Below are 13801 nucleotides of genomic sequence, written 5' to 3'. Positions count from 1 at the left end.
CTTTCCTTGTCCTCATCTTTTATGGTGGCTGAGATAGTACCCCCTCGATTGGCTACGCTACGCCATATGATATAATAGCTGCAAGGCATTATGTAGAAGCCTGTGCGGCTCAACCTGACATCACGAGCCCGCGCTCTGACTGATGCAATATTTAGCAATGTGTGAAATGGCGCTGGGAATATTTTTTAGTGATCCTCTCAAACTGAAAGACAAAGAGAATTTCAAAATAATTGACTCACAGTTGATTTACAGAATGACCCGTTAATTTCTACTTCCTGGAAGATTTATCAAATATCCAGAATGCTGCAGTCTCCCAAAAGAAAGTGCTGTAAAAACCTGCCAGCTGCCCTTCACCAAATCTTGTGCCACTGCATGTTCTGTAGGTGGTTCTTTATTAGGCGTAGTAGCGGAAATATTCTTCTGTCAGTTGTGGGACAAACAGGTTCGCCTGATCTAAGACCTGATGCTGAATTATTGTGTGGGGCCTAAATAAGTTTTGCAGGGGGATTATAAAGGAGCCAAGATCTGAGCTCTGCACATGAGGAGGCTGTATAGAAAGGCTGGGTGTTCTCTGTAAAGAAGGGCAGGTCTAAGTTCTGCACAGGAGGAAGGTCTGTATAGGAGGGCTGGGTGGTCTCTAAAAAAAAGGGCAGGTCAGAATTCTGCACAGAAGGAGGGTCTGCATACAAGGGCCAAGTGGTCACTGTAAAGAAGGTGCAGGTCTGAGTTCTGCACAGGAGGAGGGTCTGTATAGAAGAGCTGGGTGGTTTCCGAAAAGAAGGGCAGGTTCTGTATAGAAGAGCTGGGTGGTCTCTAAGAAGGGCAGGGCTGAATTCTGCACCAGAGGAGGGTATTTATTCAAGGGCTGGGTGGTCTCTATAAAGAAAGACAGGTCTGAGTTGTGCACAGGAGGAGGGTCTGTATAGGAGGGCTGGGTGGTATCTGTAAAAAGGGGCAGGTCTGAACTCTGTACAGGAGGGTGTGTATACAAGGGCTGGGTAGTCTCTGTAAAGAAGGGCAGGTATGAACTCTGCACAGCAGGAGGGTCTGTATAGAAGGGCTGGTCCAAGTTCTGCACAGGAGGAGGTTCTGTATAGAAGGGCTGGGTGTTCTCTGTAAAGAAGGGCAGGTGTGGGTAATGCACAGGAGGAGGGTCTGTATAGAAGGGCTGGGTGGTCTCTGTAAAGAACGGCAGGTCTAAGTTCTGCACAGGAGGTCTGCATAGGAGGGCTGGGTGGTCTCTGTAAAGAAGGGCTGGTCTGAATTCTGCACAGGAGGAGGGTCTACTCAAGGGCTGGGTGGTCTCTAAAGAAGGGCAGGTCTAAGTTCTGTACAGGAGGAGAGTCTGCATAGGAAGGCTGGGGGTCTCTGAAAAAAGGGGCAGGTCTGAATTTTGCACAGCAGGAGAGTCTGTATACAAGGGCTGGGTGGTCTTTGTAAAGAAGGGCAGGTCTAGGCTCTGCACAGGAGGAGGGTCTGTATAGAAGGGATGGGTAATCTCGGTAAAGAAGAGCAGGTCTAAGCTCTGCAGAGGAGGAGGGTCTGTATAGAAGGGCTGGGTGATCTCTGTAAAGAAGGGCAGGTCTAAGCTCTGCACAGGAGGAGGGCCTGTAAAGAAGGGCAGGTCTAAGCTCTGCACAGGAGGAGGATCTGTATAGAAGGGCTGGGTGATCTCTGTAAAGAAGGACAGGTCTGAGTTCTGCACAGGAGGAGTTTCTGTATAGATAGAGGGTCTTATCTGGGGTCTGTATAGGAAGGAAGGTCTGAGTTCCGCAGAAGAGTCTGTACAGACTGAGGAAGGTGCCGTCCGAGGTCTGTATGTGAGGGTGGGTATGGGTCTATATTTTGGGGGGTGCTAAAGAATGTCACATATAGAATTTGTGATTTTATTCCTTAAGTCAATACTGTATGTTGTGAGTGAATTCTGTAGAGATACAGTTAGGTCCATATATATTTGGACAGAGACAACATTTTTCTAATTTTGGTTCTAGACATTACAACAATGGATTTTAAACAAAACAATTCAGATGCAGTTGAAGTTCAGACTTTCAGCTTTCATTTGAGGGTATCCACATTATAATTGGATGAAGGGTTTAGGAGTTTCAGCTCCTTAACATGTGCCACCCTGTTTTTAAAGGGACCAAAAGTAATTGGACAATTGACTCCAAGGCTATTTCATGGACAGGTGTGGGCAATCCCTTCGTTATGTAATTCTCAATTCAGCAGATAAAAGGCCTGGAGTTGATTTGAGGTGTGGTGCTTGCATTTGGAAGGTTTTGCTGTGAAGGAAACATGCGGTCAAAGGAGCTCTCCATGCAGGTGAAAAAAGCAATCCTTAAGCTGCAAAAACAGAAAAAATCCATCCGAGAAATTGCTACAACATTAGGAGTGGGAAAATCTACAGTTTGGTACATCCTGAGAAAGAAAGAAAGCACTGGTGAACTCATCAATGCAAAAAGACCTGGGCGCCCACGGAAGACAACAGTGGTGGATGATCGCAGAATAATCTCCATGGTGAAGAGAAACCCCTTCACAACAGCCAACCAAGTGACCAACACTCTCCAGGATGTAGGCGTATCAATATCCAAATCTACCATAAAGAGAAGACTGCAAAAATACAGAGGGTTCACTGCACTGTGCAAGCCATACATAAGCATCAAGAATAAAAAGGCTAGACTGGACTTTGCTAAAAAAACATCTAAAAAAGCCAGCACAGTTTTAGAAGAACATTCTTTGGACAGATGAAACCAAGATCAACCTCTACCAGAATGATGGAAAGAGAAAAGTATGGCGAAGGCGTGGTACAGCTCATGATCCAAAGAATACCACATCATCTGTAAAACACGGTGGAGGCAGTGTGATGGCTTGGGCATGCATGGCTGCCAGTGGCACTGGGTCACTAGTGTTTATTGATGATGTGACATAGGACAGAAGCAGCCGAATGAACTCTGAGGTATTCAGAGCCATACTGTGTGCTCAGATCCAGCCAAATGCAGCCAAACTGATTTGTCGCCGTTTCATACTACCGATGGACAATGACCGAAAACATAAAGCCAAAGCAACCCAGAAGTTTATTAAAGCAAAGAAGTGGAATATTCTTGAATGGCCAAGTCAGTCACCTGATCTCAACCCAATTGAGCATGCATTTCACTTGTTAAAGACTAAACTTCAGACAAAGGCCCACAAACAAACAGCAACTGAAAACCATTGCAGTGAAGGCCTGACAGAGCATCAAAAAGGAGGAAACACAGCGTCTGGTGATGTCCATAAGTTCAAGACTTCAGGCAGTCATTGCCAACAAAGGGTTTTCAACCAAGTACTAGAAATGAACATTTTATTTACAATTATTTAATCTGTTCAATTACTTTTGGTCTCTTTAAAAACAGGGTGGCACATGTTAAGGAGATGAAACTCCTAAACCTTCATTCAATTTTAATGTGGATACCCTCAAATGAAAGCTGAAAGTCTGAACTTCAACTGTATGTGAATTGTTTTGTTTAAAATTCATTGTGGTAATGTCTAGAACCAAAATTAGAAAAATGTTGTCTCTGTCCAAATATATATGGACCTAACTGTATTAGACAGGAAATAATCAGTTCCCTCCTTACTTTTCCCTTTGTGACGTGTTACTCTTACAACACAATTTATATTACACGTTAGTAACCTGATAGCACTGTCCTCTTACCATTTTGGGGTCTTTTGAAACATCTATATGGAGTTTGTATGTTTTCTCCTAATTTCTCATAGATTTCCAGAATGTTCTGGTTTCTACACTCCATAAATAACAACCCAGGCTAAGCGATCATGGCACATGTCTGACATCAGGAAATTACATTATAGGCAGAGACTGATGGGAGCAGATGATACATTGTCCATACTGCCCTACGGTATATGTTGCAGCCATACAGAAAGCAGAAACATTCTTCACCAGGGTGCTCTGGAACAGGAGGAAGGGAATGGGCTGCGGACCCTTAGGGAGGGCAGGGTCGCCGTTCAGCAGCTGTGATGAGTTTATTTGCAGTAAAATGTGAATTTAATTAGACTCTTCACACTTAAGTAACTCTTCTATTTCTGCAGATCGGAGGTATTTGATTCTCTCAGCTAATCCTTTTAGCCCTAAACCTCTTCCAGCTGCTGATGAATCTGTGCAGAATGCGGCGGCTGCAGCCTCTGCAGATGGTTAAGGTTGATCTTGGAGGAGTGGAATCGTTGTCTTCCTCTTGGCACAGACTACAGGGATGAATTTACTCTAATGTTGCCTTGGATTATGCATTATAGGGACATGTCCGAAGAGAACGAGATCCTGCCCATCAGCCGTGATCAAACAGTATCACAATCCACAGCTGCCAGACGTACACGATGCCGCTCATCTGCAGTGTGGTCCCTGGAGCAGGCTGCTGCGACGGATCCGTCAAAAGAACGGATCCGGTGCATCAGTTTTTTGCAATCTGCACAGGATCCGTTTTGATGGATTGTGACTAATGGCAAAGAACTGATGTGTGAAAGAGGCCTAACAGGCTCCACGGTTTGAGAACAGATCCCGATGCAATCAGCAGGATCCGGCAATTAATATCCAACGACTACAACAACTTTCATGCTTTGCATCAGGCCTGTATATCAGATATTTATGGGATCAGACCCGGAGGACAGTCCTACACGAGTGTCGGTGTCGCTTTTCCTAGTCGGCACACCCTGCGTGTCTGCACTCACCTGTGGGCTCTCTTGGTAAGGGGGTGGCGGCACACTCTGGGTGGCCATCATTGACAGAGCTGGTGCTGGGGACACATGTTGCATCATGGGATTGATTCACATCTAGGGCCCTGTTAAAGGGGAGAAAGTTTATCTTGATTAAATGAAAAAAAAAAGTTGTAGGTAATAAAAATATATTAATGTACTAGTCACAAATAAATAGAACTGCTCGAACACTTGTAAAACTCACAAGGAGAGGTATTGCGATGATGCATCATGTGAACCCAGAGCCAAAGATCTGGGAGGGATGTAAAATACTGGGGGACACCATGAGGTGTATCTATATGTGACCAATCTGGGGTTTAGTAAGGAGCGGCCTTTTCTCAGATGCACCTTTCCTCCAGTTAGCAACCAAAGATCAGATCCCAACAAGGTTCAATGCATTAAAAAAAATAATTTTTTTCTAGATTTTGCATTTTATACCCATCACATTGATACATTTTACCATAATAAAAACAAAAACCTGGACTGAAATCTCCAAATTGTGCCGTGCTACCATCAGCCATCTTCAGAAGTCATAGTAATCCGGTATGTAACAACTGGGTTCATCGAACTTTGGTCATGTTTCCAGAGTGTGAAAACACTGCATTCTTTTCCCCCATGTCTGCACCAAAACACTCAGAAGCAATTTTCTCAATTATTTTTTTTAGCCCTTTTTTGGTTGTATTCTTGGTGCAGATTTGATGCAGATTTTTATTCCTTAGTTTTTTTTTTTTTTAAGACTCCTTAGAGAACCTTATACAAAAAAAAACAAAACAAAAACACTTCACCAGCATGTTTAATCGCACACTGCGCATGTGTTTAATGAAATCACATTTACTTTGCTTGAACTGTAAGCCAGTGTTCAAAGGATGAGTTCCGGATGCAGGTTTTTTGTCACCATTTTCCAAAAAGGTGTTAAAATTGATGCTTTTTTTTTTAAGCGTTTTGAGTAATTTGCAGCATGAACACATTGTACCAGCACAACCTTAAATGTAGCAGATTTTTTGCACCCCCCAAAAAAAAATCATTTATGTTATGTCAGAGCAGGGTTCGTCAGTGTTGGTCTTAAGTTTGAGACCTATTTTATCACATCTAAATAGGACTATGGTGATGGATGCAGACGTTTTACACTCACTTCACATGTTCTGTATCCTTTACTTTCTGTTACTTAGACAATATGGAGATCTCTTAGGCTATGTGCACACGTTGCGGATTCTGCTGCGGTTTTTTCCGCACGGAAACGCAGGTAAAACCGCAGGTAAAGTGACCTGCGGTTTTCCTGCGTTTTGGTCTGCGGTTTTGCCCTGCGGTTTCACACCTCTACTATGGTAGAGGTATGAAACCGCTGCGGAAACCACACAAACAATTGACATGCTGTGGTTTGTAAACCGCAGCAAAACCGCGCGGAAAAAAACGCACCGTCAGCACAGCGTTTTTGAAACCCCATAGGGTTTCATTGTACTGTACTTGGTCAGCGGAACTGCTGCGTTTCCGCAGGGCAAAAACCGCTGCGAAAACGCAGCAGAAACCGCACCGTGTGCACACAGCCTTAGGGTACCGTTACACCTAGCGACTCACCAGCGATCCCGACCAGTGATATGACGCGGTCAGGATCGCTGGTGCATCGCTAGGTGGTCGCTAGTGAGCTGCCACACAGGCAGATCTCACCAGCGACATCGCTGGGGACAGGGATCGCTACTTACCTTTCAGACGCGGCAATCCTGACGTCCTCCCGCCCGGCTCCACGCGTCGCTCGTCGTCACAGCAGGAAGCGCCGCAGGAAGCTGACGACGAGAAATGATCCAGGAGCTTCTCGCGCGATCAGCGATAACCAGCGGGGGAGCGGGTTGTAGGTAAGTATCAGACACAGCGATATCGCTACCAATATCGCTGCAACGTCACAAAATCGGTGACTTTACAGCGATATTGCTAGCGATATCGCAGTGTTTAACGGGGGCCTTACAGAAGGCAAAAAAACAAACAATCAGTATATACGTAGTAACCTTTAGTTTAAAAAGTTGCACTGATTTTCAATCTGCAATATTCATTTCCTCACTTACAGTCCCCCTGATAAACGGTTTGTAGCCTGCTCTACTTATAATAAGCATGTCCCTCTCAGTAATACTGACCTGAGATATAAGAGAATATCATCCCCATACAGGTGACAATCCAGCAGCTGTCGGCTGTCCACTATATCTGACAACTTGCTGTATCACAAATGATCGGTGTTGGCACCATCCATATCTGTTTAACCCCTTAGTTGCTGCTGTAAAAAGTGACTACATCAAATAAATGGTTAATAGATTGTGGAGGCTTCCACTTTAATCTAATTGACACACCGAGATCATGATTGCTTGTGTGGTCCTGATGTTTGCCATAGCAGTTCATAGCCAAATAGCGGCCTTAAGGCCCTTTTACATTTAGCGATGCACCAGCGATCCAACCAGCGATCCGACCCGGTCAGGATCGCTGTTGCATCGCTAAATGATCGCTAGTGAGCTTTCATACAGAAAGATCTCACAGCGATGCAGCAGCGACGCAGCGCACGATACTCACCTTTCACACACAGCGATCCTGGCGTCCTCCCGCCCGCCTCCACGCGTCGCTGGACGTCACAGCAGGAAGCCCAGCAGGAAGCTGACGACGAGAAATGGAGCCGGACATTCTCGCGCGATCAGCGATAACCAGCGGGGGAGCCGGTCGGAGGTAAGTATCACACATAGCGATATCTCTAGCAATATCGCTATAACGTCACAAAACCAGTGACGTTTTAGCGATATTGCTAGCGATATCGCTTAGTGTAAAACCCCCTTTAGAGTCTGCCAGCTACAGTGGCCAGTTCAGAAGTTAGTGACATTTAGGTGGTAAACAAATACTTCTTCATTCCGGCTATACCACTTTGCATTAATTCCTGAAAATAACCTGAAGGGTTAATAAACTACCTGACAACAGTTTTCAATATGTCAGGGGGTGCAGTTTTTAAAATAGTATCATGTTTGGGGTTTTCCAATATATAGCACCCCTAAAGTCACGTCAAACTCGGATAGGTCCCTCAAAAAAAAAAATTTTGTAAATTTCCTTGAAAAAATGAAAAATTATTGCTCCATTTTTAAACCTCCTAAAAGGCTAACAAAATAAAATAGCGTTTTAAAAATGGTGCTGATGTAAAGCAGACATGTGAGAAATGTTATTATTAATGTTTTTCTGTAGTATGACTATCTGGATTAAAGGGATAATCATTCAAAGTTTGAAAATGCAATTTTTTTTACATTTTTGTCAAGTTTCTGATATTTTTTATAAATATATACAAAATATATCAATCAAAATTTACCATTATCATAAATTATAAAGTGCCACAAAAAAGTCTCAAAATCACTGGGATTTGTTGAAGCATTCCAGAGTTATGACCACATAAAGTGACACTGGTCAGAAGTTAAAAAAATTGGCCCGTCACGAAGGGGTTAAGGCTGGAAATCTGCTAATATTTTGTATTTAGGAAATAAATGAACAATAAATAAAATTCAGTGCCCATTCATGGGTGGAAGATTTAGAGCAGGAATTTGTGTGACCGATAATCCTTCCATCTGACGGGGGGCTCTGTTTAGGTGGTCGCACATGAATTTCTGCAAGTTCCATTCAGATGAATGTAAAGGCCCCATCTCACATAATGAGATCGTTAGCGAGATCGCTGAAACGTTTTGTGACGCAACAGCGACCTCGCCAGTGATCTCTCTACGCGTGACACATAGTGGCGACCGGCCTGAATATCGCTGATCGTGCTGGAATGTCCTAGGCCATTTTTTGTTCGTTGGCGTCCCGCTGGCCAGCATGCATCGCTGTGTTTGACGCCGACGAGCGACCTCGTTGGCGACACAGAACTCAGGGACGCAGGCGTGAGTCGTCAGAATAGCTGCTGTGTGACAAGGTCCCAACGACCGCCGAGGTCGTTATACGGATCGCCGTATCGTTGCTGCGTTGTTGAATAGATCTGCCTGTTTGACAGCTTACTAGCGACTATGTAGCGACGCACCAGCGATCCTTATCAGGTCGTATTGTTGTCGGGATCGCTGGAGCGTCGCTTAGTGTAACGGTACCCTAACAGTCGCAGATATCTGCAAGGTGTGAATACACCCTTAGGGAATATGCAGCAAATTCTCTACTGCAGAATGGTGTGCATTATATAGGTGGTGTATTAAAGCAGCGGGCATTGTGGATGAGATGCTCTAAAATCTTATCCAATTTCTGCGGAGAAAATCCTCAGCATAATTTGGACTAGTTCAAAAAAAGAAAAACAGATTCGGCACCGCTGCACCACCGTGGTCTCTTACACAAATCCAACGAGACCCCTCACACACTAAATGAACGCCACAAACCCCAAGGAAAGGGTGCTCAATCCTAAAGAAATATACAAAGTCCAATAGAACTATAAGAGAAAAGAGAATGGCACTCACCGTTACCAAAAGTAGAAGTCTTTATTTCATGGATAAAATGCATGGGCTCGGGAGCAATGCAGAGAGTGCGGACAACGGCCGTTTCATGCTTCAACGGGTCCTAAAGGACCATGAAATAAAGACTTCTACTTATGGTAACGGTGAGTGCCATCCTCTTTTCTCTTATTGTGATAATTTGGACTAGCATTATGGACTTAATAGCGCTGCGGATTTTGCCTTTTGCAATGCAACGGGTGATATGCAGAATCTCCACAATGAATCATGCAGTCGTTTTTGCTGCTGCAGACTTTCAATCAGATCATTTTTTATTGTGAAAAATATCAAGACACTCACATTTTAATTTTGTTTTTAGAAACAATCACAACTAAATAAACCATCACGAAACAATCACTGACCTCAGGGAGACCAGTCAAAGAAAACACTGCGGTAGCCGGTAAAGGCGCTCAATCACAGTGAAATCCTAGGTGCATTGCTCCCTGGGAAATACGAATATGCAAATAAAGTCTGTGGAGCCTCATTTAAGAGTCTCAAACACGGGACTAGCCAGATCTTCCTCCAGGGAAGGACCCAGCCAAGGAGTGGCTCCTTTCGGAAACCACCATTACCACCATATTAAGTGGCCCTTTAAGTCAATATCCAGCTCTTTACGAGTTTACAGATATGACAAGGGAAATACCAAGGCCAGGTATCCATCCACAGACAGCTGTTTCGGGATGTTGCCCCTCATCAGTGTGGAGTAGGATTCTGGCTAGGTGGGAGGAATGCCTAGTAGACCAACATCACGAAACAATCACTGACCTCAGGGAGACCAGTCAAAGAAAACACTGCGGCAGCCAGCATAGGCGCTCAATCACAGTGAAATCCTAGGACTTTATTTGCAATTAAATAAACCAAACACACAAAAAGCATAAAAGTCGTTGCGAACTAAATAAAAACCGGTTCATATTAACATTCATTGTAGGTATAATAATAATTTTAATTCTATAGCGCCATCATATTCCGCAACACTTTACATTTTAGAAGGGACTTGTACAGACAATAGACATTACAAGATAATAATAAACAAACACATAGATCAAAAGAGGAATGAGGGCCCTGCTCACAAGCTTACAATCTATGAGGAAATAGGGGAGACACGAAAGGTGGATGGTAACAATTGCTTTCATTGTTTGGACCAGCCATAATATGAAATCGGGTGCTCATGTAATGCTGCATGAACCGGTTATCAGCCTAAGTATACAACAGTACAGACACAGAGGGCTAGTAAATGCATAAAGCATGTGAGGACATGATGCCAGGAACATGGTGATGGTAAAAATTTTGAATGGGCAACACAGGTATAGTTAGATTATTGTGTTGAGGTGGTAGACCAGTCTGAAGAGATGCGTTTTTAGGGCACAATTAAAACTGTGGTTATTGGGGATTAATCGAATTAACCTGGGTAGGGCATTCCAAAAAATTGATGCAGCACGTGAAAGTGAGTGGGAAGTTCTGATTATTAAGGATGTTAATCTCAGGTCATTAGCAGAACGGAAGGCACGGGTAGGGTGGTAGACTGAGATGAGTGAGGAGATGTAGGGTGGTGCTGAGCCATGGAGGGCTTTGTGGGTGAGGGTAATAAGTTTATACTGAATTCTGAGTGGATGTGTAACCAGTGTAATGACTGGCGCAATGTAGTGGCATCAGTGTAACGGTTGGTGAGGAATATGATCCTGGCTGCAGCATTCAAGACAGACTGGAGAGGGGAGAGTTTGGTAAGAGGGAGACCGATTAGTAGAGAGTTACAATAGTCCAGACGAGAATGAATAATAGAAACAGTAAGAGTTTTTGCAGAGTCGAAAGTAAAAGGCTGAATTCTAGAAATGTTTTTGAGGTGCAGATAACAAAAGCGAGTCAGTGATTGAATGTCGGGGGTGAATTAAAGCTCTGAATCAAGTATGACCCCAAGACAGCGGGCATGTTGCTGGGGTGTAATGGTAGCACTCCACACGGAAATGGAAATGTCAGACAAAGGTAGGTTAATAGAAGTAAACACAAGGAGTTCAGTTTTTGACAGGTACAGTTTCAGATAGAGGGAGGAAATGATGTTGGAGTTGGAGACAGCAGTAAGAATCACTGGTGTTTTCTAAAAAGCCAGGCGTGATGTCAGGAGAGGAGGTGTACAATTGGGTGTCATCAGCATAGAGATGGTACTGGAAACCAAATGTACTGATTGTTTGTCCAATAGGGGCAGTATACAAAGAAGGGAGGGGGCCTAGGACTGATCCTTGAGGAACCCCAACGGTAAGGGGAAGATGAGAGGAGGAGGAACCAGCAAAAGATACAGTGAAGGAGCAGTCAGAGAGATAGGAGGAGAACCAGGAAAGAACGTGTTCTTGAGGCCAATGGAGTGGAGCATAGTGAGGAGGAGCTGATTATCTACTGTGTCGAATGCTGCAGAGACATCCAGGAGAATTAGCATGGAGTAGTGACCATTAGATTTAGCTGTTAGTAGATCATTTAAGTCTTTAGTAAGGGCAGTTTCAGTAAGTTGTAAAAGGCGGAAACCAGATTGAAGAGGGTCGAGAAGAGAGTTATCTGAGCGATAGTGGATAAGACAGGAGTGGTTAGTGATTGATGCTGGGATGAAGATGTGGAAATGGGGCTATTAATGGGGATGCTTAATTCTCCCAGGGTAAGGGTTTGGAGTTCTGAGGAAATGAATTGCAGCAGCCAGGCAGAGAAATGGTCAAGGAAGTGGGTGGGTGTGCCTGGGGGCTGGTATATGACCGTTACTCTGAAGGAGAGGGGATGGAAGAGGCTGATGGTGTGGACCTCAAAAGAAGGGAATGATGCTACTGTAACAGCAGACCAAATGAGAGCGGATATATGAAGCGTATGAGGAAACTCTGGATGGATACAAGACTGGCATGTCCACTGACTGAGAAACAACTAGTCATCCAACTTTTCAATATCATAAAGAGAAAGCTATTATTACAACCTGATCAACTGCACTGCAGATCCACCACACATGAATACCTGGAAGAACAACATGTGCAAACCCCTAAAGATCCTGATCCAATCCTACAACTAGAGAGCACTGCAGCTGATCTGAAAGAGAAGATCTTAGATAAACCAACTAAGTACCATCAATACCAGAGATCGACTGCCAATGCTCAGCAAAGAAACACCACCAGACAGTATGCTAGAAGATGCCCATAGAGCACTTGCCTCAATACCTACCACCACCATAACTCAAACTAATGAACTCATCTATGCTATTGCCTCAGCAATCATGGAAATGCTTGGCTATACAACCAGCAAAACAGGACGTGCCCCCTTGGAAAAGAAGACTGTAGACAAAGATCAAGGTGACACAAAGGGAAGACAGTCAACTAACCGAAATACAGAAAGGTGTAAAGATCAAGAATAGGACCAAGCTGGACAAGTATAAAGGCCTGACCCCAAGTGAAGCCCTAGAAACTACTAAACAAAGGCTCACGGCACTTGAGGAAAGACTAGGGAGATACACCTGAGAAGCTGAGGGCAAGAAGATAAATCCTCTGTTCTCCAGAAAACCATCCAAGGTGTACTCCAACTACAGAGTAACAGCACAAAGGCAGCAACTCCACCAATAGCAGAGACTGAACAATACAGGAGGAGCATATGGGAGAAGGAAAAAACATGCAACACCAGTGCAATGTGGCTGCAAGATCTGAGAATGAAACACAGCAACCACCTAGAGCAAGAACCAGTCACCATTGCAAAAGCAGACATCCAACAGTGGGTCAAAAACATGAAGAGCCGGACAGCACCTGGCCCAGACATGATCCAACATCTACTGGCTAAAGAAATTAACAGCGGTACATGAAAACATGGCAAAGCAGATGAACCAACTGCTAGAAGCAGGCCACCACCCAGCTTGGTTAACACAAGGAAGAACAGTGATTATCATGAAGAATCCTCACAAAGGAACAGTTCCATCCAACTACTGCCCAATAACCTGCCTTACAACAACATGGAAACTCCTGTCAGGCATCATAGTCAGCTCGGTGGATCTCAATGGAAGTTGTCACGGTAGCTGTGACCCGGCCCGTGGCCCTGGGCGCCCATTGTAAATGTTCAGTGTGAATGAATAAGTTGTGACGCCACCTGTGGTGTTCGGCAATGTAGATGTTAGGCCGACGCTGCAGACAGATCATCTGGGACAGATGGTGTGGTGCAGCAGTGATGGTATAGCCCTCCACAGGCAGGGCTGTTGTCCCAGGGCAGAGCAGATATGGTGACACTTAGGTGGTGTCGTGTCTGGCACAGGGGATGTAGCAGTGCCGGGCAGGTTGACGCTGGAATAAGTGGAGGACACCAGGGCATGTAGTTCCAAAGTTTTACTCACAGTCTGTTGTACAAACAGGTGCCCGCTTCCGTGCCGTGTCCTCCGGGTCTGGGACTCAGTCAACCCCCAGGCCAGATGGAATACTCCTTTCCAACACTCCGCCAATTTGTGCCTTTCTGAACGTCTCCTCTTATAGCGCCTTTAGATGAAGTACTCCTAGTGCTGAGTTACACTGGAGTTCCTCCTGTCTGATGTTCCTATGAACTCTACTTGTACGACAGACAGCTGTAGCCTGCTTCAGGGACTC

The 13801-nt window shown here is 44.5% G+C and overlaps 1 protein-coding gene across 31 annotated transcripts in view; it reads right to left on the bottom strand.

Moving 5' to 3' along the window:
* The window catches only part of PKNOX2 (PBX/knotted 1 homeobox 2), a 485162-nt gene that overhangs the window by 89563 nt on the left and 381798 nt on the right, over positions 1-13801 (bottom strand). For 22 of the 31 annotated variants that reach the window (XM_073584917.1, XM_073584921.1, XM_073584907.1 and 19 more), the window contains one exon: positions 4711-4820. The exons of the other annotated variants lie outside the window; for them this stretch is intronic. In XM_073584917.1, coding sequence (XP_073441018.1) covers positions 4711-4797 — 87 coding nt within the window. In that variant the 5' untranslated portion in view covers positions 4798-4820. The remainder of the gene's footprint in view (positions 1-4710; positions 4821-13801) is intronic. 31 annotated transcript variants of the gene reach the window in all.

The sequence above is a fragment of the Dendrobates tinctorius genome, unplaced genomic scaffold, assembly GCF_039654945.1.
Source record: "Dendrobates tinctorius isolate UK_male_01 unplaced genomic scaffold, ASM3965494v1 ptg000086l, whole genome shotgun sequence".
In the NCBI taxonomy this organism is placed as follows: Eukaryota; Metazoa; Chordata; class Amphibia; order Anura; family Dendrobatidae; genus Dendrobates; species Dendrobates tinctorius.
The sequence above is the reverse complement of the archived record's forward strand: the minus strand, read 5'-3'. Positions and strand labels throughout refer to the sequence as shown.